Source organism: Eucyclogobius newberryi, unplaced genomic scaffold (genome assembly GCF_026437365.1).
Source record: "Eucyclogobius newberryi isolate DKJ021-1_F unplaced genomic scaffold, fEucNew1.0.hap1 SCAF_11, whole genome shotgun sequence".
Classification (NCBI taxonomy): domain Eukaryota; kingdom Metazoa; phylum Chordata; class Actinopteri; order Gobiiformes; family Gobiidae; genus Eucyclogobius; species Eucyclogobius newberryi.
The window spans coordinates 38,875,309-38,901,430 of NW_027315735.1; the positions used below are offsets into that span (position 1 = coordinate 38,875,309).

The 26,122-nt window shown below is 46.8% G+C and overlaps 1 protein-coding gene across 1 annotated transcript in view; it reads right to left on the minus strand.

The window, feature by feature from the left end:
• Positions 1 to 24,584: 24,584 nt before the first annotated feature.
• dram2b (DNA-damage regulated autophagy modulator 2b) overlaps positions 24,585 to 26,122 on the minus strand; it is a 54,454-nt gene continuing 52,916 nt past the window's right edge. The window contains exons 6-7 of the mRNA XM_072440092.1: positions 24,892 to 24,984; positions 24,585 to 24,809 (exon numbers count right to left, since the gene is read on the minus strand). Of these exons, the coding sequence (XP_072296193.1) occupies positions 24,690 to 24,809; positions 24,892 to 24,984 (213 nt within the window). The 3' untranslated portion in view covers positions 24,585 to 24,689. The remainder of the gene's footprint in view (positions 24,810 to 24,891; positions 24,985 to 26,122) is intronic.

Here is a 26,122-nt window from a genome sequence, read left to right on the forward strand (position 1 = left end):
AACAGTTTGCGTGATTTGTCTTTAACAGTCTGTGAATGAAGTCGAAGGGTTAGATTTCCCTTCAGTCACATATTAAGCAGTTTCCTTGTCACACCAAGACAACAGAGATGCACATAATCAATGGGAAACATTGAAACCATTTGCACAAAGCCTGTTCAAGGACTGAGTCTTACTCCCAATGATGTCCTTCATCATATTACTGTCACTTGCATCAGTTCTGAGTCCCAGTGGTTTCAGGGTAAGTCATGTTGTTCTTCCTGCTCGCATTTATCACAGCCTGAGTAACCATTATGAGACTTACATTCTTCATGTAAGTCCTCGCTGGCGCATCGCACACAAATGAGGAAACAAGTACCTGGAGCTGTTTACCATTGTGAACAATGCCATTAGTCAGGACACTTTTAAGGTCACTCACAAATTGTTGGAGATACTCAAATACACACTTCGGCTCGCTTAATCCACAAAATATTCCAACAATAAATGGCAGATCGGTTAGTTACACTTCAGAGGAGCAAGTATGGGCCAGAACTGAAGCCTTGCACTTTTAAAGAGTGGAAGTCCATCAATGTTGAACTGCAATGACAGACTTTTGGTGTTACCAGGGAAACACAAACCCTTCAGCCTTGAAAGAATACCTCGCTCCAAGCCAAAATGGTAGTATTCCCCACCCTGCACTTTATTGGTTTCTACCCGAGACTGTGTCCCTAAAAGAGTCCTTCCGTCTTTTGGGAGCCTAGGATGAAATAGCTTCAGGATTGAGAGCAAAGCAGACAGTGCAACTAAACTGATGGAGTAAGATGTTGCCCAGTATCTTAAGCTTGTCATTAGCAGATCCTCATTAGGCCCTTCCTCCTCATCACTACAACCCTCACTACTTGAGTCAGGACAAAAGTGTTGCTCAACTTCATCTTCAGAAACATTGGCATCCATGTCACTGTTTTCCATTTGTGCAAAGTCATCTTCCTGAAGTGCAGTAAGCACTGCAAGGCCATGTTCTAGTTGTACATGAGGAGCTCATGATGCGTCTTGCTGGTGTACAATAGTGACCAGCGGTTCTGCATCCACAAACCTTTGGACATTATTAGTTTGACCATCAAGTTCAAGACCCTCGTTGTATTCCTTAATAATATCCCCCTGTGTGTCGCTGACAAGTTTCCTGACCCTACGCCTTTTAGTCCAGTAGGACATGATAAAGTGGAAAGTGAGGTGGTGATGGTAACTGTACTGTGATTATCTTTACTGTGGTGATCTTTATTCTCCAAATCAGCACGGCCTGAAAGTAGAAGAAAGAGTTAAATTAGTAATGTTCCTGCAATAATAATAATAATTAAGTGTAAACAATAATAAACATAATTCTCCACCAAATAAACCATCACAAGTAAGGCTGAGTAATGAGAAAACAGGAAATGAAAAAATATGCTCTACACTCAGGGGTCGGCAACCTTCATGTTCAAAGAGCCAAATCGGACCAAAAAACACAAAGCTGTGTGGAGCCACAAAAAATGATACGCCTTATATGAAGGGAACAAAGGCTTTAAATATACATTAGCTATATTCTCCTACTATCAAAATGACAAGGCTACAAATACATCATTAGCATTCCTGATTAAACGGTTATTTTTCCTGCAGCGCACGAGTGACGTACCACGTGACTCTCTGCTGTACGATATTTGGTGCTTTAAGTTTAACTTCCATTACAATGTTAATGTGCAATATTGTGCAATTCAATACTTGATCATCTCTTCAAAGTCAGCCCCTCATAGTTCACATACCTGCACAACTCTTTTATATCGTTCTCTGACCACTCTGCCATCATCGGACTCATCATGGACGACGATGACGCGGAGGACAGAGGACTGGAGCAGGACTTTGTGGAACCACCTCCTCATCAACGCGGGGAAGACCAAGGAGATGGTGGTGGACTTCCACAGACGTCACCCCACTGCCCCCTCACCAGTGAACATCCAGGGACGGGACAGGCCACGCCCCCCTCACCAGTGAACATCCAGGGACGGGACAGGCCACGCCCCCCTCACCAGTGAACATCCAGGGACGGGACAGGCCACGCCCCCCTCACCAGTGAACATCCAGGGACGGGACAGGCCACGCCCCCCTCACCAGTGAACATCCAGGGACGGGACAGGCCACGCCCCCCTCACCAGTGAACATCCAGGGACGGGACAGGCCACGCCCCCCTCACCAGTGAACATCCAGGGACGGGACAGGCCACGCCCCCCTCACCAGTGAACATCCAGGGACGGGACATTGAGAGAGTGACTCATACAAGGACCTGGGTGTTCATCTGAACCACAGACTGTACAGGAAGAGCCAGAGTCGGCTCTTCCTCCTGAGGAGACTCAGGTCTTTTGGAGTGACAGGGCCGCTCCTGACAGGGCCACTCCTGAAGACCTTCTCCTCCTCTGTGGTGCATCAGCTCCTGTAGGTGTGGCCTGCTGGAGCAGCAGCATCACAGAGAGGGAGAGGAAGAGGCTGGACAGAGTCATCAAGAAGTCCAGCTCCGTCCTGGGCTGTGCTCTGGACTCGGTGCAGGAGGTGGGGGACAGGAGGGTCCTGGCTAGATTCACATCTATGCTGGACCATGAGTGTCACCCCCTGCAGGACACTCTGTCCCCTGCAGGACACTCTGTCCCCTGCAGGACACTGTCCCCTGCAGGACACTCTGTCCCCTGCAGGACACTCTGTCCCCTGCAGGACACTCTGTCCCCTGCAGGACACTCTGTCCGCTCTGGAGAGCAGCTTCAGTGAGAGACTGATCCACCCTCTGTGTGAAGGAAAGGTTCCGTAGGTCTTTCCTTCTGCTGCTGTCAGACTTTATAACAAAAACTGTTAGTACTGAACACTCGCAATACTGACCTAACCTAATACTGATGTGCAATTCTGTCATATGTGCAATTGCTGTTGGAATTCATGTGCAATTCATGTGCAATTACTGTGAAATTCATGTGCAATCTATGTGCTGTCGTGACACATATTCATGTGCAATTACTGTCGTGATCACATGACATGGTATTTATGTATTTATTTATTTATTTGTCTATGGGAGTTTTTATTTATTTATAGCAGATCTTCTACTGAAAGTGTTTTTCAGACTTCCTATAAGTGATCTGTTCTTCTGGATCTACCTCTGGATCTACCTGCGTTGCACCAATGAAATTTCCCCATGTGGGACAATAAAGGAATATCTTATCTTATCTTATCTTATCTTACACCACTCACAGGCAAAGTATGTTCCAGCTGAATTACTGTATGTGATTTGCTGATTGGTGATGTTGCCATTTGAATGTCTCTTTCCTTCACTGGATTTGAGGAGAATCCTTCGTGTCATCCTGGAATTCCAAATGACACTTTTTGTTTGACAGCTTCTCATGACAGAGCAAATATGCTGTAAACCTTCTGCATTAGCAATGAAAGCAAATGATTCCGTCCATTCTTCCTCTGTTCTCATCAGCTCTCTGTGGGTACGCTTTGTTTACAACTGGCCCCTGCGCGCGCAGTGCACGTGTCCCGCAGGCTATGAGCAAATCTCCAGGGAGCCACTAGGAGCGCATGCGGCTCCGGAGCCACTAGGAGCGCATGCGGCTCCGGAGCCACTAGGAGCGCATGCGGCTCCGGAGCCACTAGGAGCGCATGCGGCTCCGGAGCCACTAGGAGCGCATGCGGCTCCGGAGCCACTAGGAGCGCATGCGGCTCCGGAGCCACTAGGAGCGCATGCGGCTCCGGAGCCGAGGGTTGCCGACCCCAGGTCGTTAAATACAAAGTCACCGAAAGAAAAGTGCTAAAACCCTGTATTTTCAGCCGCACAGCCCGCACAGCCCGCACAGCCCCGCACAGCCCGCACAGCCCCGCACAGCCCGCACAGCCCGCACAGCCCGCACAGCCCGCACAGCCCGCACAGCCCCGCACAGCCCGCACAGCCCCGCACAGCCCGCACAGCCCGCACAGCCCGCACAGCCCGCACAACCCCGCACAGCCCGCACAGCCCGCACAACCCCGCACAGCCCCGCACAGCCCGCACAGCCCGCACAGCCCGCACAGCCCCGCACAGCCCGCACAGCCCGCACAGCCCGCACAGCCCGCACAGCCCGCACAACCCCGCACAGCCCGCACAGCCCGCACAGCCCGCACAACCCCGCACAGCCCGCACAGCCCGCACAGCCCGCACAGCCCCGTACAGCCCGCACAGCCCGCACAGCCCGCACAACCCCGCACAGCCCGCACAACCCCGCACAGCCCCGCACAGCCCCGCACAGCCCGCACAGCCCGCACAGCCCGCACAACCCCGCACAGCCCGCACAGCCCGCACAGCCCGCACAGCCCCGTACAGCCCGCACAGCCCGCACAGCCCGCACAACCCCGCACAGCCCGCACAGCCCCGCACAGCCCCGTACAGCCCGCACAGCCCGCACAGCCCGCACAACCCCGCACAGCCCCGCACAGCCCCGTACAGCCCGCACAGCCCGCACAGCCCGCACAACCCCGCACAGCCCGCACAGCCCGCACAGCCCCGCACAGCCCGCACAGCCCGCACAGCCCGCACAACCCCGCACAGCCCCGCACAGCCCGCACAGCCCCGCACAGCCCCGTACAGCCCGCACAGCCCGCACAGCCCGCACAGCCCCGTACAGCCCGCACAGCCCGCACAGCCCGCACAACCCCGCACAGCCCGCACAGCCCGCACAGCCCCGCACAGCCCCGCACAGCCCGCACAGCCCCGCACAGCCCCGCACAGCCCCGTACAGCCCCGTACAGCCCCGCACAGCCCCGTACAGCCCGCACAGCCCCGCACAGCCCCGCACAGCCCCGCACAGCCCCGTACAGCCCCGTACAGCCCCGCACAGCCCCGCACAGCCCGCACAGCCCCGTACAGCCCCGCACAGCCCCGCACAGCCCCGCACAGCCCGCACAGCCCCGTACAGCCCCGCACAGCCCCGTACAGCCCGCACAGCCCCGCACAGCCCGCACAGCCCCGTACAGCCCCGCACAGCCCCGCACAGCCCCGCACAGCCCGCACAGCCCCGTACAGCCCCGCACAGCCCCGTACAGCCCCGTACAGCCCCGTACAGCCCCGCACAGCCCCGCACAGCCCGCACAGCCCCGTACAGCCCCGCACAGCCCCGTACAGCCCGCACAGCCCCGCACAGCCGCTCCGAGTCGCAGGGGAAGCCGGAACACGCCAAAATAAAGCTTTTTTTTTCATCTTAAGGCTCGCGCAGTAAAGCGGTTTTCAGTCAAAATACATAGAAAATGTGCATTTACAGCTTATCACACGTTATTAAACATCAGGCGGAAGACCAGCTGAGCTCCAACTTACAGTGAATAAATAGATTTTACTGTTTCAAAGTCAAAGCGTGTCTCGAGGCTGCCTGTCCCCACACCGCTCACCTGAGCCAGGCCCTTTTAGACTGAACCTCCTCAAATATAAAGCCTTTGTGACAAATTTAAAGAAACTAAACAGACGCGGCCCATGAGGCGGCCCATGAGGCGGCCCATGAGAAGATAAGATAAGCCTTTATTTGTCCCACAATGGGTAAATTCCAGTGTTACAACACAAAGTAGGTACAGAAGTAAATAATAAAAAAACGATTACATGAGGTGGCCCATGAGGTGGCCCATGAGGTGGCCCATGAGGTGGCCCATGAGGTGGCCCATGAGGTGGGCCATGAGGTGGCCCATGAGGTGGCCCATGAGGTGGGCCATGAGGTGGTCCATGAGGTGGGCCATGAGGTGGGCCATGAGGCGGCCCATGAGGTGGGCCATGAGGCGGGCCCATGAGGTGGGCCATGAGGTGTTGTGACCACCTCATGGGCCACCTCATGGGCCCGCCTGGTGGGTCACACGCGTGTGTGTCACACATGCAGGTGACCCACCACATGCAGGTGACCCACATGCAGGTGACCCACCACATGCAGGTGACCCACATGCAGGTGACCCACCACATGCAGGTGACCCACATGCAGGTGACCCACCACATGCAGGAGACCCACATGCAGGTGACCCACATGCAGGTGACCCACATGCAGGTGACCCACCACATGCAGGTGACCCACATGCAGGTGACCCACCACATGCAGGAGACCCACATGCAGGTGACCCACATGCAGGTGACCCACATGCAGGTGACCCACCACATGCAGGTGACCCACATGCAGGTGACCCACCACATGCAGGAGACCCACATGCAGGTGACCCACATGCAGGTGACCCACATGCAGGTGACCCACATGCAGGTGACCCACATGCAGGAAAAAGAACACGACAGAATTAGAAACAGAAGAAATGTCTCGTCATTTTTTTGTCATGTGAATGACCACATAAAAAAAATCTGATTTAAACATGAAATAAAATTGGCCCACAGACCTTGCCGAGTGAACATACCCTATTCCCCAGTTCCTATGTTCCCCAGTTCCTATGTTCCCCAGTTCCTATGTTCCCCAGTTCCTATGTTCCCCAGTTCCTATGTTCCCCAGTTCCTATGTTCCCCAGTTTTCTGTGAACATAGGAACCTGATGAAATTATAGCGCTTCTGGTTCAGGTTCCACATCCCCAATAGTTGTGCATAAATGTATGGTTTTTACAGCATAAAAGACTGTAGCATATGACCTCAGAGCACATAGGGCTGCTATGGGCCAGTGCTGCGCTAGCATTAGCATTGTTTGCTTGTGGGGATGTCGGTTGGGGTCAGTTTTAATTGTTTAGTTCCTGAAGCATCGCTGATGGAATAAAATGTGAATAAAGCATAGGTTTTATCATTTGTATTGATATATAACTGTAAGCGCCATTTTATATGGTTTGATATTTTACATTCTTTTTTATTCTTTTGCGACCGGGATCCTGCGTGTCCGGGACCAGCTGTTGCGGTTCAACTACATCGTCTACATCATCTACATCTGCTGCACGTCGTAAGGAACAAGCAGAACGAGCTGCTCTTGTTGCTCAAGCAGAGAAGCTCAAAGAAAAACAAGCTTTGGAGTTTGAGGAGCTGAAGTTAAAGGCCAAGAAAGAGCAGCTGGAAATGGAAACTCAGATTGCTGCTTCTACAGCAAAGGTAGAGGTGCTGGAGGAATGTGAGTATGAAGAAGGTGAAAATGGAAGTGTAACCAGCCAACGTGAACACTCACCTAGGGGTTACAAGAAGATCAGAGTTCCCTCTGTTGTGACTAATAATGAACAGCCGAATGCTCACAGCTTAAATAGACCTCAAATGTTTAAACAGGAGATCCCCACTCAACAAGTAGAAATGGACAATACAGTTAACTTGTGTGAAGTAATGCTAAAACAGAATGACGTTACTGAAATGTTGGTAAAGCAACAAAGACTCACAAACTTACCTCAGAGAGATGTGCCTATTTTCAGTGGTGATCCTTTAGAGTTCAAACCTTTTCTAAGAGCATTTGAACACACAATCAGTCGCAAAACTGATGATGACAGTGACAGGATTTATTATCTTGAACAGTTTACAAGAGGTGAAAGACTTAGTTAGAAGTTGTCAGCACATGATGCCTCAGCTTGGGTACCAAGAGGCAATGAAACTTCTCACTATCACTATGGCAATGAGATCAAAATTGCAAATGCTTACCTGAATAGAGCTGTAAACTGGCCTCAGGTAAAGGCAGATGATGCAACAACTCTACACAGTTACTCTCTATTTCTTACTGGTTGTAACAATGCAATGCAGGACATTAATCACCTTGAGGAACTAGACAACCCGACAAACCTAAGAGTCATAGTTTCCAGGTGACCTTACAAGATGAGAGAAATGTGGAGAGTCTTTGCCTTTGACATTCAGGAAACATCTGGGAGGAGAGTAAAGTTTTCAGATCTAGTTCGATTTGTGAACAGACAAGCTAAAATAGCTTCAGATCCTTTATTTGGTAACATTAAAGATGCTGATGACAAAGTCAAGCAAAACATAAATCCAAATAGGGCATTTAGAGCAAAGGGCAGTGCTTTTGCTACTAGTGTGGCACCTGCAACAAGAGAAAGCATGCCAGATGCTAATAAAGGCAACTTGCGTCCTACAGTTGATGCGTTTCAAAAACCATGCACGTACTGTGAGAAAAGTCACTCACTAGCAGATTGTCAGAAAATAAGAAAACTGCCTCAAAAGGAAAGAATAGAGTTTCTTAAGGGAAGAGGACTCTGTTTTTCGTGTTTGACACAAGGGCATATAAGTAAAGACTGTAAGAAACGAATCCAATGTGACTGTTGTTCCAAGAGACATCCAAATATGCTTCATTACGATAAAACAGTGGATGAAGCTGTACAGGACAATCTCAACAATGCCACTGTAAACTCAAACACTGAAGTCACGAGTCCTATTCCAGTCACAGGTGGTACATGTGGTGCTACCGGGGCCGGTAGCAGCAGTAGAGTTTTGGCGGTTGTGCCAGTTCATGTTAAGCTTAAGAAAAACAACAAAACTGTAGAAACGTATGCATTTTTGGACAATGGCAGTGAAGCAACTTTCTGCTCAGAGAAACTTACGAGACAACTTGGCATAGAAGGAAAGAAAACGCAGATCCTTCTTCGCACCATGGGTCAGAAAAAGGTAGAGCCTAGTTATATAGTTTCGGGCTTAGAAGTTTGTGGTGTAAAAGAGAATGTGTACATTGATTTACCTGACACGTACACTCACAAGGACATCCCAGTTTCTAAAGAAAGCATTCCTATGCAACAAGACATTGAAAAGTGGCCACATTTGTATGGTGTAGAACTGCCAGAAGTAGATGCAGATGTTGGACTTTTGATTGGAGCAAATGCTTACAAGGCTATGGAACCTTGGGAAATCATCCACAGCATAGATGATGGTCCCTATGCAGTTAAAACAATCTTAGGCTGGGTATTAAATGGCCCATTGAAAGGAAATGACTCTGAAACTGACCAAAGTGCTTCTGTAAATCGCATTTCAATGTCAGAAATAGAAACCCTGTGTTTGAAACAGATTAATCATGACTTTCCAGAAAAAGCCTCTGATGAGAGGCAGGAGATGTCTCGTGAGGATTTACAATTCATGGACTTTGTTAGGACACTGTTAAAAGGGTTGACGGTCACTTTTGTGTGGGCCTACCTCTAAAGAACAAATCTGTTAAACTACCAAACAATCGCTCAGTAGTTGTGCAGAGAGCAGAAAGCCTTAAAAGGAAAATGCTCAAAAACAATGACTTACTCAAAGAGTATAAGGCATTCATGTCTGACCTAAAAGACAAAGGATATGCCGTTCCTGTGCCACAAGAACAAATTGATCGTGACGATGGACGAGTATGGTACATACCTCATCACGGGGTGTACCACCCACAGAAAAGAAAGCTGCGTGTTGTTTTCGATTGTACAGTCTCATATCAGGGCAGATCGCTGAACCAGGAACTCTTACAAGGTCCTGATTTGACTAATACACTAATAGGAGTATTAACTCGATTCAGACATGATCACATTGCTTTGATGTCAGACATAGAAGCAATGTATCATCAGGTTAAGGTACAGCCAGAGGACACAGACATGTTACACGTTCTCTGGTGGCCTGAAGGAAATTTGGATAAACCCCTGCAGGAGTTTAAAATGACAGTGCATTTGTTTGGTGCAACATCTTCACCCAGTTGCGCTAATTTTGCCTTAAGGAAAACTGCAGAAGACGCTACAGAAGAAGTGGCACCCATGGCTGTGAGTGCAGTTCAGAATAACTTATGTAGACGACTGTCTCTTCTCAGTGTCAAATGAAAGCGATGCCTGTACCATGGTAAAAGAACTGACAGAACTTTGTGCAAATGGAGGCTTTCGTCTCACTAAGTGGAATAGCAACAGCAGAGTTGTTTTGGCCTCCATACCTGAAACAGAAAGAGCGTCTGAGGTCAAGACATTAGATCTCTGTCATGACAATCTACCGGATGAACGAGTTTTAGGAGTAATCTGGTGTATTGAAACCGACTCATTTAAAATTAAGATCAATGCAAAGCCAATGGAAAAAACCAGGCGTGGCATTTTGTCATTTGTGAGTTCAATCTATGATCCATTAAGGTTCCTGTCCCCAGTTATTCTCCCTGCAAAAATTATCTTGCAAGAACTGTGTGGACAGAAATTCTCTTGGGATGAGGACATACCTGAAGAACTTGCTCAGAAGTCACAGGCTTGGATATCAGACCTTGAAAAGCTACAAGGTTTCACAGTTGACAGGTGTTTCAAACCAGTCGGATATGACAAGGTTACATCTGCACAACTGCATCATTTTGCAGATGCGAGTGAACGTGGGTACGGAGTGGTTACATATCTTCGACTGACAAACGAAAAGGGCGAAGCTCACTGTTTGTTTGTAATAGGCAAGTCCATAGTATCACCTCTGAAACAAACAAGGATTCCTAGGTTAGAGCTAACGGCTGCTGCTGTGGCTGTAAAGATGGACAAACTAATGAGAAATGAGCTACAAATGCCATTGAAAGAATCAGTGTTCTGGACTGATAGTACTACAGTGCTAAGATAGTACCATAGTACTACAGTGCTAAGATAGTACTACAGTGCTAAGGTAGTACTACAGTGCTAAGATAGTACCATAGTACTACAGTGCTAAGATAGTACCATAGTACTACAGTGCTAAGATAGTACTACAGTGCTAAGGTAGTACTACAGTGCTAAGATAGTACCATAGTACTACAGTGCTAAGATAGTACTACAGTGCTAAGGTAGTACTACAGTGCTAAGATAGTACCATAGTACTACAGTGCTAAGATAGTACCATAGTACTACAGTGCTAAGATAGTACTACAGTGCTAAGGTAGTACTACAGTGCTAAGATAGTACCATAGTACTACAGTGCTAAGGTAGTACTACAGTGCTAAGGTAGTACCATAGTACTACAGTGCTAAGGTAGTACTACAGTGCTAAGGTAGTACCATAGTACTACAGTGCTAAGGTAGTACTACAGTGCTAAGGTAGTACTACAGTGCTAAGGTACGTTGCAAATGACGTCTCAGATTTAAGACTTTTGTTGCAAACAGAGTGTCACTTATCAGGGATCATTCCGATGTCAGTCAGTGGAGATATGTGAACTCTGAGTTGAACCCTGCTGATCATGCTTCGAGGGGCATGAAAACCTCTGAGTTCCTTTCAAACAAATCTTGGATTGATGGACCGGACTTTCTGAGTAAAGACAGTACACACTGGCCTGTGTCACCAATAATATCAAAGGATGTTCAAAATGATGCTGAGGTGAAGGTTATGAGTGTTAATGTTGACATTGTGCAAGCTGATCCAATCAGTAAACTTATCAGTCACTACTCAGACTGGCACAGATTAAAGAAAGCTGTTGCCTGGATGCTGAGACTAAAACAGCTTCTTAAAGAAAAGACTCAAGAGAGAAAAGTTAGTGATGTTCAATGTCCAAGCAAAAATGTCACAAACAAAAAGCAAAGGCTTAAGTCAAAAACGATCAAAAGTTATTTGACAGTAGCAGAATTGGAAAATGCTGAGATTGAGACTGTGAAGTTTTGTCAAAGTCAAAGCTACAAAGATGAGATACAAACTTTACAAAAGGGTGAAAAGGTTAAAAGAACGAGTCATGTTGTCAAACTAGATCCTGTATTGGACAATGGTGTGTTCCAGAAGGAGGACTTGTACTCAAGGAGACGTTGGCGTCAGGTTCAATATCTGTCAGATATTTTTTGGAAACGTTGGACCAAAGAGTATCTCCCACTTTTGCAAGAGAGACAAAAATGGTTTAATGCCAAAAGAAACCTGAAACCCGGTGATGTTGTTCTTATAGTAGATGATAGTGCACCAAGAGGTTCATGGTTGATGGGAAAAGTTGAAAAATCTATCTGTGATTCCAAAGGTCATGTTTGAAGGGTTTTGGTCAAAACTAAAAGCAGTGTTTTGGAAAGACCAGTAGACAAACTGTGTCTGTTGAAATGGAGTGATGTATTTGTGTTCGTTAAAGCCATAAATATGTTATGGATGAAACAAGTTTCATGTTTCAAATGTTTATTTACAGACGAAATGTCGCTTTGTATTTTTGTTTTGGTAATTGTTATTCCCCAGAAGTAACAATTAGGGGCCATTTTATATGGTTTGATATTTTACATTCTTAATTTGATGTTATTCTAATAACTCATTTGTGTTTTATTTAAAAGAAGTTTGCATGTGTGTGCATGTCCTGGACGCCTGGGGGCGCACTACTGTGACCTGTCATGTAAAACAGGTGAAGAAGTTTGTTGTAAAAACTCTGTTAATAAAGAGAGATGGAGCAACACGGTGGTTTTACCGTGCTGCGACTACACCAGTGGTTCTACGCCTAAAACAGGCTCATGCAGGCATTATGTTCCCAAGAACGAAGGAACAAAGAACTAGGATTAGCCTCTACAGGAAACATGAAAGTATAACCACATGTAAGTGTTTTTATTGATCATTGCAGTAAAATATTGTCAAAGCGGATCCTTCTTTTTAGACTTTAAATCAAGTTTTGGCAGAAGATATATGATGTTAATGTCCAAACAAGGACTGGTGAAAACTAACATTGTGTGTGTTTATCTTTGGACCATTAACCTCATGTGGAGTGGCTTGTGACCTTTTGACCCTGGACTGCTAAACCAATAAAACTGAGAACAGATGTGTCAAGTGTTAGTGACGTCCTGTTAGAAGGACCTCCAACATTCTCTCCTTGCTCCAGTCAAATGACTGCCTCCTGTGTCCTTCTTGTTTTATGGAATGGAAAGCTTAACTCTGACATTTGATTTGGTCCTTTTAGCCGGATGCCAAGAAACCCGTGGACAAACGAGCTGTGGAGCCGTAACCTGTGAAGACCGTGGCCACGACAGTGATCTTCACTTAGCACCCGTGTCTCTCCCGGGGTGACGCTTACGGTGAGAAAGAAAATCTGTTATAAATTTGTTATGTAGTAGAAGAGAAAAGTGCACTGTGTAAAGCCTAAATGTAAATTTTGAATTAGAAAAAGAAACAAAAAGGACGGCAGAAAATAGGTTGATCAAATCTTGAATGGGCGACTCTTACATTTCCACTAAAATCCTAAAGCGTGTTCTCTAGTCTGCGGATAGGAACTGAAATAGGACTGAAGGGAAAATAAATAAAAGTAGAACATCGAAATGGGTAATTGTAATAGTTGTTGATATATGAAATATATGCATGCTAAACATGGAAAAACAGCTATTAAATACTTAAACATTGGGAAAAGAGAAAATTGAGCGTGCAAAGTACAGTTGAATTGAAAATAAAGGTTCAGAAAAAAACAAAAAAGCTAAAGAAAAATATGCTGTGCTGAGGCTAAAACAAAAAACTTAAGTAAGAAGGCAAAATTTAAAAAAAATTGAACTTTGCTACAAAAAAAAAAGGACAACAAAACCTCCCCCATCAGGAGATCCCCGGTTACTGCAGCAGCAGCAGCAGCAGCAGCAGCAGCAGCAGCAGCAGCAGCAGCAGCAGCAGCAGCAGCAGCAGCAGCAGCAGCAGCAGCAGCAGCACCAGCAGCAGCAGTAGTAGTAGTAGTAGTAGTAGTAGTAGTAGTAGCAGCAGCAGCAGCAGCAGCAGCAGTAGTAGCAGTAGCAGTAGCAGTAGCAGCAGCAGTAGCAGCAGCAGCAGCAGCAGCAGCAGCAGCAGCAGCAGCAGCAGCAGCAGCAGCAGCAGCAGCAGCAGCAGTAGCAGCAGCAGCAGCAGCAGCAGCAGCAGCAGCAGCAGCAGCAGTAGTAGCAGTAGTAGTAGTAGTAGTAGTAGTAGTAGTAGTAGCAGCAGCAGCAGCAGCAGCAGCAGTAGTAGCAGTAGCAGTAGCAGCAGCAGCAGCAGTAGCAGCAGCAGCAGCAGCAGCAGCAGCAGCAGCAGCAGCAGCAGCAGCAGCAGCAGCAGCAGCACCAGCAGCAGCAGTAGTAGTAGTAGTAGTAGTAGTAGTAGCAGCAGCAGCAGTAGTAGCAGTAGTAGTAGTAGTAGTAGTAGTAGTAGCAGCAGCAGCAGCAGCAGCAGCAGCAGCAGCAGCAGCAGCACCAGCAGCAGCAGTAGTAGCAGCAGCAGTAGTAGCAGCAGCAGCAGCAGCAGCAGCAGCAGCAGTAGCAGCAGCAGCAGCAGCAGCAGCAGTAGCAGCAGCAGCAGTAGTAGCAGCAGCAGCAGCAGTAGCAGCAGCAGCAGCAGCAGCAGCAGCAGTAGCAGTAGCAGCAGCAGCAGCAGCAGCAGCAGCAGCAGTAGCAGCAGCAGCAGCAGCAGCAGCAGCAGCAGCAGCAGCAGCAGCAGCAGCAGCAGCAGCAAGAGAGATGGGAAGTGGAGAGCTGAGATAAATGACAGGTCCTTGAAGACTTGAGCCAGTTGTGTAAGTGTGATTGTAAGTGTGAATGGAGTGAACTCTTTTGAAGCAGCAGAATGAATGGAAACCAAACGGTGTTAACACAAACTTGTTGTATGTTGAAGTAGATTGTGAGACCATCTCATTCACGCTTTAGGTGGAAGGAATTAGGAGTCCAAAAACGTTCATGAGTTATTCTCCAAGAATTCCAACCACACTCTGTAACTAAGAATTTATATAATTATTGTTAGAGTGCTTCACTTGTCTAGACATTAACAGCATTAATGTCTTCTGCCCAAACCTAATTTAATGTCTAAAAAGAAGGATCCGCTCTTTTACTGCAATGACAAAAACACTTCAAATCAAATCAAATCAATTTATTTTTGTAAGGCCCAAAATCACAACAACAGTTGCCTCTGAGGGCCACAGGGAGAAATGAATCAACAATGTCTGTGGTGGCGAGGGACGATGTCCCAGAGTCCTCTGTCCTTAGCTCCTCCCTCTGTCCTTAGCTCCTCCTTCTGCAGGAAAAACTACAAAAAACCTCCTTGGGAAAAAGCGTATAAACCTGGGTTAGTTCCAGTGAAGGAGGATGTGACTCTCACAGACGTGAGGGAGACACTGGAGCTGGAGACACTCTTCAGGCAGATGAGGGACCGTCCACACGGGGCAGGGACACTTCACCAGGAGAGGGACATCTGGGTCCACAGGTCCTCAGGAGTGAGAGAAAGAAAAAGAAGGCAGTGAACAGTTTGCAAGTGGAATTAAAAAATAAATATTGTTTGATAGAATAAGTCAGAAGAAGACAGAGTTCAAGCTGTCATACTTCCCCCAGCACAGTTGCTGCTAGGGCAGCGGAGCTGAAGCTGTGGGTTTATGTTTTAAGCCTGGACTTAAATGAAGAGACTGTGTCAGCATATTTAACATGGGTCGGGAGCTGATTCCATAACACAGGAGCTTGGTAGCTAAACGCTCTACCTCCTACAGTACTTTTAGAGACTCTTGGCACCACCAGAAGGCCGGCATTCTGAGAGTGAAGAGCTCTGTTTGGATGATATGGTTCTAGAGCATCTTTGAGGTAGGATGGGGCCATGTCATTTATGGCTTTGTAGGTCAAGAGTAGAATTTTGAATTTGATTCTAGACTCGACGGGGAGCCAGTGAAGAGACTTCAGCACCGGCGTAATGTGCTCTCTTCTTTTTGTTCCTGTTAGTAATCTTGCTGCTGCATTTTGAACCAGTTGAAAGCTTTTTATGGAGCTTTTAGGACACGCTGCAAGCAGGGAGTTACAGTAGTCTAATCTAGTCGTTACAAATGCAGGAGACGTTTAGGCCGGATTCTTCTGATTTTGGCTCTTGTTGCACAAATGGAAATAGGCTGTTTTACAAGCTTGGTTTATATGAGCTTTAAATGAGAGCTCCTGGTCCAATAAGACTCTGAGGTTTCTTACAGTAGAACTGGAGGCTACACTGACATTGTCCAGTGTGACTATCTGCTCAGATAGAGCGTCTCGTAGATGCTTAGGGCCAAGCACAATGACCTCCAGCACAATGACCTCCAGCACAATGACCTCCAGCACAATGACCTCCAGCACAATGACCTCGGTTTGTTCAGGGTTAAGAAGCAGGTAGTTAAGTGTCCTTTTTATCTCCTTCACACAAGCACTAAGTCTGTACTTGATCGCTCTGATCAAGTTCATTGATAAATACAGCTGAGTGTTAATGCCATGTGACCTGATCATGTGACCTAATGGCAGCATATAAAGAGTAAACAGATTTGGACCGAGTACTGAACCCTGTGGCCCACCATAAATTACTTTAGAACAAGGGGAGGAGCTCTGGTTTACATGAACAAACTGGAACCTATCAGATAAATAGGATTTAAACCAGCTGAGGGCGGGGCCTCTGAGGGCGGGGCCTCTGACACCTACATCACATTCTAACCTCTGCAGTAGAATGTTGTGGTCGATGGTCAAACGCTGAGGTCAGAACCAGGAGTGAGACCAGTCCATCGTCAGTGGTGGGCTCTGAACCCTCCTGTAGGGGGCGACAAAGCTGTTTTACTACAACTTTTTCAAGGATTTTAGAGACAAAGGGAAGATTATAAATAGGTCTGTAGTTTACCACTTCCATGTGGTTATACTTTCATGGTTATAATGATACAAATGATAAAACCTATGCTTTATTCACATTTTATTCCATCATTTGATCGATTCTGTGAGTACCACTTCTTTTGTTGTTCAATGTCACATTCATTAGCTCTTACACTCAGAGGTGGGTGTAATCCCTCATTGGTCCAGGCGTGTTCCATAGTAGAAAAAGCTTCAGTTGTTTCATCTGGACTCAGTTAGAAAAAATAGACGTTTCGACTCTCATCCAAGAGTCATTGTCAATGAGAGAATTTAGGTCGAGAACTCAGTCTGAACACCACTTACTTTCAATTCCGGGGACAATTTTACAGACAGATTCATGGCTGTGCCATGGGCTCGCCCGTCTCTCCCATAGTGGCCAACCTGTACATGGAGCACTTTGAGAAGAAGGCACTGGCCTCATTCTCAGGCTCCGCCCCAAAACTGTGGCTCCGCTATGTCGATGATACTTTTGTAACAATCAAGAAACAAGAGCTGGAAACCTTCTCTGATCACATCAATGCTGTGGACCCACATATCAGGTTTACAAGAGAAGACGCTAAGGAGAATCGCTTGGCCTTTCTTGATTGTTCCACGATCAGAGGAGAGGACGGGAAACTCCAAATAGAAGTATATAGGAAACCTACACACACGGACCAGTATCTGCTCTTTGGTTCCAACCACCCACTACAGCACAAGCTGGGTGTGATCAGAACCTTACAACACAGAGCTCAAGGTGTGCCCACCAGCTCAGAGGGCAAGAGGAAAGAGGAAAAACATGTCCGAAATGCCCTCTCAGCCTGTGGTTACCCCGCTTGGGCTCTCAACAGAGTGAAGAGAACCAAGAAGCAGGACAAAAGGGAAACTGAACAGAGAAGGAAGGGTGTTTCTATCCCTTATGTGTCTGGCCTGTCGGAAAAACTGCAGATAATTTTTAGACAACACGAAGTCCCTGTTTATTTTAAACCAGGAAACACTTTAAGACAAAAACTGGTTCACCCAAAGGACAAGTTGCCGACTCAAAAACAGAGCAATGTAGTTTATTCTGTCCAATGCAGTGAAGAAAGCTGTAAAGAACGTTACATAGGTGAGACGAAACAGCCTCTACACAAGAGGCTCTATCAGCACAGAAGAAATACAAGTTCAGGACCTCAGAGTGCCGTGCATCTCCATCTTGAAGCCTCTAATCACTCGTTTGAAGACGGTGAGGTGAAGGTTTTAAGCAGGAGAAAAGATGGTTTGAAAGAGGAGTCAAGGAAGCTATTTTTGTTAAAAAAGAAAGACCTTCTTTAAACAGAAATGGAGGGCTAAGGTTTAATCTTCCTGTTATTTATAATGGGTTACTGAACCCCTGGAAAGGTAGAGGACCAGGACCAGGACATTTAGATGCTAATCAGGTCCTCAGGGTGGTTGAGCCAGGGTCTCACTAAGACAAAGAGGATTCTAATAGCCCATTAAGATTCTGAATAGGCTCGGTAGATACAAGGGGGAGTTTCTGTTGAAACAAACAACTCTTTCTACTTCAGGAAGGCTCCTCCCAATGGGCGGGTCTTACCACAGAACAGTATTAATATCGGAGTTCTCGACCTAAATTCTGTTATTGACAATGACTCTTGGATGAAGTCGAAACGTCTATTTTTTCAAACTGAGTCCAGATGAAACAACTGAAGCTTTTTCTACAATTACACTCAGAGAGTTATTTATTGTCATTTACAGTACATTCTCTTCTTCTTCACTGTCACTGTAATGTCCCATATCAGGGAAAAAGACTTAATCATCATCTGCATTGTTTCCCTTAAATTGCAACTGTCTCATTTCTTCAGGTTTTCCTTCAATGGCCGTTATCACTAAACGATGACACAAGATCTCACACATGGAATGCAACAGCAGCCACAGTCACCAAAATGCCAATGAAGTGAGCAAAGATATAACGAGAGCTTTATATCTCCCGGACACGTCTGCCCAGCCATCCACATGCTTATTTCCACTCCAGATTGTTCTTTCATACGCTCTGCCTAAGTTGGTAGACGATGCAGCGTTTTGGGCAGGGTCCCGTCAGGGGCTGTGTTATTAGGGATTAACGTTCAACATTCAACTCTCCCCTGTGTTCAACTAACAGCATGTCCACTGTCACAGGCGTCTGGTGGGCCATCATGGAGGTGGCCAACTGCTCGTGGACTGCTGCACCCGTCATGAGTCTTGTTTGACAATACCTGTAGGTTATCAATGAGTATAGTTTATTCTGTCAAATTACGGGTTCCACCAGTAGAGGTCACTACCAAACTTAGCTAGTTTTCCTGTGTCTCCTGTCAGTTTTTGAGTACACAGACACAAATAGTGACTTCTGCATCAGAATCAGGTACAGATCTATTATATGTGATTTCAGGATGATGCGTAACATATTTAATACAATTACTTGTAGGGCCTTTTCCTTCAGTCATCATTAGTAACACATAAATATTCACATCCCCTGGACAGTGTGAAACACTTTGTAGCTGGGTCTTTCCATCATACACACCACACAATCTTGATTATCAAACAGTTTCTGATGTTTTAAATCTACTGTGGTACTCACCTATGTGTAAGCCATTACTATATACTTTACTTTATACTATATCCCTTTGACCAGATGCTCTCTCATGTGGCCGTCCAGTCAGATCCGGTGTATTCCACCACGGTCAGTGTAGTAAGTTATGTAGAAAGACTGGTCACTCAATCCTGGAAACATAGTTTTAATTGGCTCATATTGAGTCCTTTAGCCCTTTGCTTTCTTTTTTCTTTGGAGTTTGCTGTTGTGTCACAAAAGCCTTGGATATTCTTTCACCCGATTGTGAGCATTGATTTCTTCCCTGATGCATCCAGGGAAAGGTCACCAGCAGGAGAAGAACCACCACACTCAACACCAGTATATATATATATATTTACAGTATATTTGTACTTATATTACAGGGTTACTCTCTCCACTGTCAGCACAACTGGACCAGCTCTTTTCTTTATCACTTGGATGAATATTCAGTCCCGGTTTGGCATCTTTTCTGTCCAGAAGAATCGCTCGCTACAAAATGAGTTCATTTCATATCATTTTCTTCAAATAACTTTCTCAGTTTCTCCAGCTGTTTTACTAATATTAAAATATAACTCTAAACTCTGTTTCCAATTTCATTTTAGTTTCATACATTTTTCATCCTGTTTTATCCATTGCTTTTCTGAGCCCACGTTACTGTTTATTCTCTCCATAAACTTTGCACTTTCATGTTTTCCTTCACACTTATTCAGTTCTTTTAAGAACAATTCAATATATATAAAAATATATATATATTTTAAAGAAAATAAGAATTCAATCCATAAGCTGTATTTCTATAAGTCTTACCATCCCTCCTGTTGAGACATGACCACGGCTCAATATTACTGCTTATATCAAGAAGGAGAAGAAGCCTTCAGCTGTTTTTGTTGCACCTTGTTTTTTCCACAATTGTTTCTCCGTCTTTTTTAGCTGAACAATTTTTTTTTTTCAAACAGTTTTTTTTAAACCGCATTTTTAATTTTCTAGAATTGCTTTAAATTGGTTGAAACAAAGATGCAGACAGAATTTCTAGGCGCAGTCAGGGGTGAGAGGGTGTGGTCAGGGGTGAGAGGGTGTGGTCAGGGGTGAGAGGGTGTGGTCAGGGGTCAGAGGGTGTGGTCAGGGGTGAGAGGGTGTGGTCAGGGGTGAGAGGGTGTGGTCAGGGGTGAGAGGGTGTGGTCAGGGGTGAGAGGGTGTGGTCAGGGGTCAGAGGGTGTGGTCAGGGGTCAGAGGGTGTGGTCAGGGGTGAGAGGGTGTGGTCAGGGGTCAGAGGGTGTGGTCAGGGGTGAGAGGGTGTGGTCAGGGGTCAGAGGGTGTGGTCAGGGGTGAGAGGGTGTGGTCAGAGGGTGTGGTCAGGGGTGAGAGGGTGTGGTCAGGGGTGAGAGGGTGTGGTCAGGGGTCAGAGGGTGTGGTCAGGGGTGAGAGGGTGTGGTCAGGGGTGAGAGGGTGTGGTCAGGGGTGAGAGGGTGTGGTCAGGGGTCAGAGGGTGTGGTCAGGGGTCAGAGGGTGTGGTCAGGGGTGAGAGGGTGTGGTCAGGGGTCAGAGGGTGTGGTCAGGGGTGAGAGGGTGTGGTCAGGGGTCAGAGGGTGTGGTCAGGGGTGAGAGGGTGTGGTCAGAGGGTGTGGTCAGGGGTGAGAGGGTGTGGTCAGGGGTGAGAGGGTGTGGTCAGGGGTCAGAGGGTGTGGTCAGGGGTGAGAGGGTGTGGTCAGGGGTGAGAGGGTGTGGTCAGGGGTGAGAGGGTGTGGTCAGGGGTCAGAGGGTGTGGTCAGGGGTCAGAGGGTGTGGTCAGGGGTGAGAGGGTGTGGTCAAGGGTGAGAGGGTGTGGTCAGGGGTCAGAGGGTGTGGTCAGGGGTCAGAGGGTGTGGTCAGGGGTGAGATGGTGTGGTCAGAGGGTGTGGTCAGGGGTGAGATGGTGTGGTTAGGGGTCAGAGGGTGTGGTCAGGGGTGAGAGGGTGTGGTCAAGGGTGAGAGGGTGTGGTCAGGGGTCAGAGGGTGTGGTCAGGGGTCAGAGGGTGTGGTCAGGGGTGAGATGGTGTGGTCAGAGGGTGTGGTCAGGGGTGAGATGGTGTGGTTAGGGGTCAGAGGGTGTGGTCAGAGGGTGTGGTCAGGGGTCAGAGGATGTGGTCAGGGGTCAGAGGGTGTGGTCAGGGGTCAGAGGATGTGGTCAGGGGTCAGAGGGTGTGGTCAGGGGTCAGAGGGTGTGGTCAGGGGTCCACAGGATCTCATCTCTGCTGTTTGCAGACGATGTTGTCCTGAGGCTCCATCAAACCTGGAGCTGCAGCTGCACTGGGACGAGAGGGAAGCGTCTGGGGATGAGAATCGGTTCCAAATCCGAGGCCATGGTTCTCGACTGGAAAAAGGTGGCTTGCCCTCTCCAGGTGGGTGGGGGGTCCTGGCCCCAAGTGGAGGAGTTCAAGTATCTCGGGGTCTTGTTCAGAGTGAGGGAAGGATGGAGCGTGAGATCGACAGGTGGATCGGTGCAGCGGCTGCAGTGATGCAGTCGCTGCATCGACTGTTGTGGTGAAGAAGGAGCTGAGTCCAAAGACAAAGCTCTGGATTTACTGCTCACTCTACGTTCTGACCTCACCTCTGGTCATGAGCTTTGGGTAATGACCCAAAGGACAAGATCGCGGATACAAGCGGTAGAAATGAGTTTCCTCCGCCGTGTGGCTGGGCGCTCCCTTAGAGATGAGGTGAGCTCGGAGTAGAGCCGCTGCTCCTCCAGCTGAGGTGGCTCGGGCATCTGTTCCTGAGCCTCCTGGGCGCCTCCCTCTGGAGGTGTTTCAGGCATGTCACACCGGGAAGAGGCCCCGGGGAAGACCGAGGACACGCTGGAGGGACTATGTCTCTCGGCTGGCCTGGGAACGCCTCGGGATCCCCCCGGAGGAGTTAGAGGAAGTGTCTGGGGAGAGGGAAGTCTGGGAGTCCCTGCTCAGACTGCTGCCCCCGCGACCCGGCCCCGGATAAAGCGGCAGAAGATGGATGGATGGAGGTTGCAGAAACTAATTGTATATATATAGTTCCTTTAATGGAATTATAATGAATGATCATTAATTCCTGTCCAGATGAACTTTTTTACTTTTCCTTATGATTAAGTAATTGCTTACATATGTTCTATTAACTTCTCTTTCAACTTCATTTACAACATAATCTCTTGTTAGGCCTAGAAATGGTTGAAACAGAATAAAGTTACTCTAGAAATGATTTTCTTTTACCATATAATTTGTAATGAAAAATGTCTCCATTTCCAGTGAAAGCAGACTTCCCTTTGCACGTACAAGCTCCAACTCCAGATGTTCTGGAAGAGCGAGAAGTCATGACAAAGCTATTGAGGATATTCAAAAAATGGTTGCAAAACACAAAGCTCCAAAGAGATGTTCTAAACTGCAGGTGTTCTTGTAGGTCCTGTCCACGTGTCTGCAGGACCTGTCAATGTAAGAACTGTTCTAACGAGGCTCAGGATAATGATGTCATGTCAGAACATAATGTAAATACAGTAAATACTGTAAATACAGTAAATACTGTAAATACTGTAAATACAGTAAATACTGTAAATACTGTAAATACAGTAAATACTGTAAATACTGTAAATACAGTAAATACTGTAAATACTGTAAATACAGTAAATACAGTAAATACTGTAAATACAGAATGTTGACCTCAGACCTGTGTGTCATCCTATCAAGTGCAATGTCAATATATTTCATTATTACAAGTTTTATATCTTTAATTCATCATTAGTATCTCATTTGTATTGTTGGTGTTGGTATTGTTAATGGATTTGTGAAAAGTTATTCAGGTTTGATGAAAATTATCAAAATCTAAAATCTTTTCTAAATTACAGTTTTTTCACTTTTTTCACTGGTGTAAGATTAATATTAATCAGTCTCAGCTTTAGATCCAAACTTCCGTTGCCCCTTGATGTGTAACACAAACATGTGTAACACAAACATGTGTAACACAAACATGTGTAACACAAACATGTGTAAACACAAACATGTGTAACACAAACATGTGTAACACAAACATGTGTAAACACAAACATGTGTAACACAAACATGTAACTCCATCTTACATCTGGAGTTTTAATGCCAGTAAAAGTGCCACATGGGCCAATTTTTGCTATTTATTGAACTTTAACAGGCTATTTCTCAAAAACTGCAGGGATTTGGTTTGTGGGACTTATTTCATGTCATTTAGCTTTAAGAAAACACCAAAAGAAAGTATCGCCCATTATGTTGCTACAAAATCCACTTTCAAGCCACTTTTCTGTCTTCGGCAAATGGTCTCACTATGTGGCTCTTTAGTCTCACTATGTGGCTCTTTAGTCTCACTATGTGGCTCTTTAGTCTCACTATGTGGCTCTTTAGTCTCACTATGTGGCTCTTTAGTCTCACTATGTGGCTCTTTAGTCTCACTATGTGGCTCTCTTTAGTCTCACTATGTGGCTCTTTAGTCTCACTATGTGGCTCTTTAGTCTCACTATGTGGCTCTTTAGTCTCACTATGTGGCTCTCTTTAGTCTCACTATGTGGCTCTTTAGTCTCACTATGTGGCTCTTTAGTCTCACTATGTGGCTCTTTAGTCTCACTATGTGGCTCTTTAGTCTCACTATGTGGCTCTTTAGTCTCACTATGTGGCTCTTTAGTCTCACTATGTGGCTCTTTAGTCTCACTATGTGGCTCTCTTTAGTCTCACTATGTGGCTCTTTAGTCTCACTATGTGGCTCTTTAGTCTCACTATGTGGCTCTTTAGTCTCACTATGTGGCTCTCTTTAGTCTCACTATGTGGCTCTTTAGTCTCACTATGTGGCTCTTTAGTCTCACTATGTGGCTCTTTAGTCTCACTATGTGGCTCTTTAGTCTCACTATGTGGCTCTTTAGTCTCACTATGTGGCTCTTTAGTCTCACTATGTGGCTCTTTAGTCTCACTATGTGGCTCTCTTTAGTCTCACTATGTGGCTCTTTAGTCTCACTATGTGGCTCTCTTTAGTCTCACTATGTGGCTCTTTAGTCTCACTATGTGGCTCTTTAGTCTCACTATGTGGCTCTCTTTAGTCTCACTATGTGGCTCTTTAGTCTCACTATGTGGCTCTTTAGTCTCACTATGTGGCTCTTTAGTCTCACTATGTGGCTCTTTAGTCTCACTATGTGGCTCTTTAGTCTCACTATGTGGCTCTTTAGTCTCTCTATGTGGCTCTTTAGTCTCTCTATGTGGCTCTTTAGTCTCACTATGTGGCTCTTTAGTCTCACTATGTGGCTCTTTAGTCTCACTATGTGGCTCTTTAGTCTCACTATGTGGCTCTCTTTAGTCTCACTATGTGGCTCTCTTTAGTCTCACTATGTGGCTCTTTAGTCTCACTATGTGGCTCTTTAGTCTCACTATGTGGCTCTCTTTAGTCTCACTATGTGGCTCTCTTTAGTCTCACTATGTGGCTCTTTAGTCTCACTATGTGGCTCTTTAGTCTCACTATGTGGCTCTCTTTAGTCTCACTATGTGGCTCTCTTTAGTCTCACTATGTGGCTCACTATGTGGCTCTTTACACCCTGCTGGAGGAATGAGGCATTACACCCACATGGTTCTTTTAGAACATCTTTTATTAGAACAGTGTCACATGCTCAGTGGCTCCGCCTCCACAGTCTGAAACTGTCACATCTTCAGAATCATTAAAAGTGCAGGTAAAACATTCCTCCGATTGTGATTGGCTGGAGGTCACGTCCCGCCCCCAAGCAGTGGAGACTCCTCCCCTTCTCGGTGACAGACAGCGCCCTCTGCTGGACCGTCGTACAAATGCACGTTCTGGACCACAGCTTCAGCTCGAAGCTCGATCTTCTGCAGGAGGAGCATAGAGGTCAGGGTCAAACGCTCAGGGTCAAACGCTCAGGGTCAAATGCATGAATGTGTGGTTACAAACCTGGAAGTCTCTAATGAAGGTGAGGAAGAAACTGATGAAGGAGAAGGCCAATGACCATTCAGACACAGTGCTGACCAGGTGAGGCGTGTAACCCTGAAACACACAACACAATGACCATTCAGACACAGTGCTGACCAGGTGAGGCGTGTGACCCTGAAACACACAACACAATGACCATTCAGACACAGTGCTGACCAGGTGAGGCGTGTGACCCTGAAACACACAACACAATGACCATTCAGACAGTGCTGACCAGGTGAGGCGTGTGACCCTGAAACACACAACACAATGACCATTCAGACACAGTGCTGACCAGGTGAGGCGTGTGACCCTGAAACACACAACACAATGACCATTCAGACACAGTGCTGACCAGGTGAGGCGTGTGACCCTGAAACACACAACACAATGACCATTCAGACACAGTGCTGACCAGGTGAGGCGTGTGACCCTGAAACACACAACACAATGACCATTCAGACACAGTGCTGACCAGGTGAGGCGTGTGACCCTGAAACACACAACACAATGACCATTCAGACACAGTGCTGACCAGGTGAGGCGTGTGACCCTGAAACACACAACACAATGACCATTCAGACACAGTGCTGACCAGGTGAGGCGTGTAACCCTGAAACACACAACACAATGACCATTCAGACACAGTGCTGACCAGGTGAGGCGTGTGACCCTGAAACACACAACACAATGACCATTCAGACACAGTGCTGACCAGGTGAGGCGTGTGACCCTGAAACACACAACACAATGACCATTCAGACACAGTGCTGACCAGGTGAGGCGTGTAACCCTGAAACACACAACACAATGACCATTCAGACAGTGCTGACCAGGTGAGGCGTGTAACCCTGAAACACACAACACAATGACCATTCAGACACAGTGCTGACCAGGTGAGGCGTGTGACCCTGAAACACACAACACAATGACCATTCAGACACAGTGCTGACCAGGTGAGGCGTGTGACCCTGAAACACACAACACAATGACCATTCAGACACAGTGCTGACCAGGTGAGGCGTGTGACCCTGAAACACACAACACAATGACCATTCAGACACAGTGCTGACCAGGTGAGGCGTGTAACCCTGAAACACACAACACAATGACCATTCAGACACAGTGCTGACCAGGTGAGGCGTGTGACCCTGAAACACACAACACAATGACCATTCAGACACAGTGCTGACCAGGTGAGGCGTGTGACCCT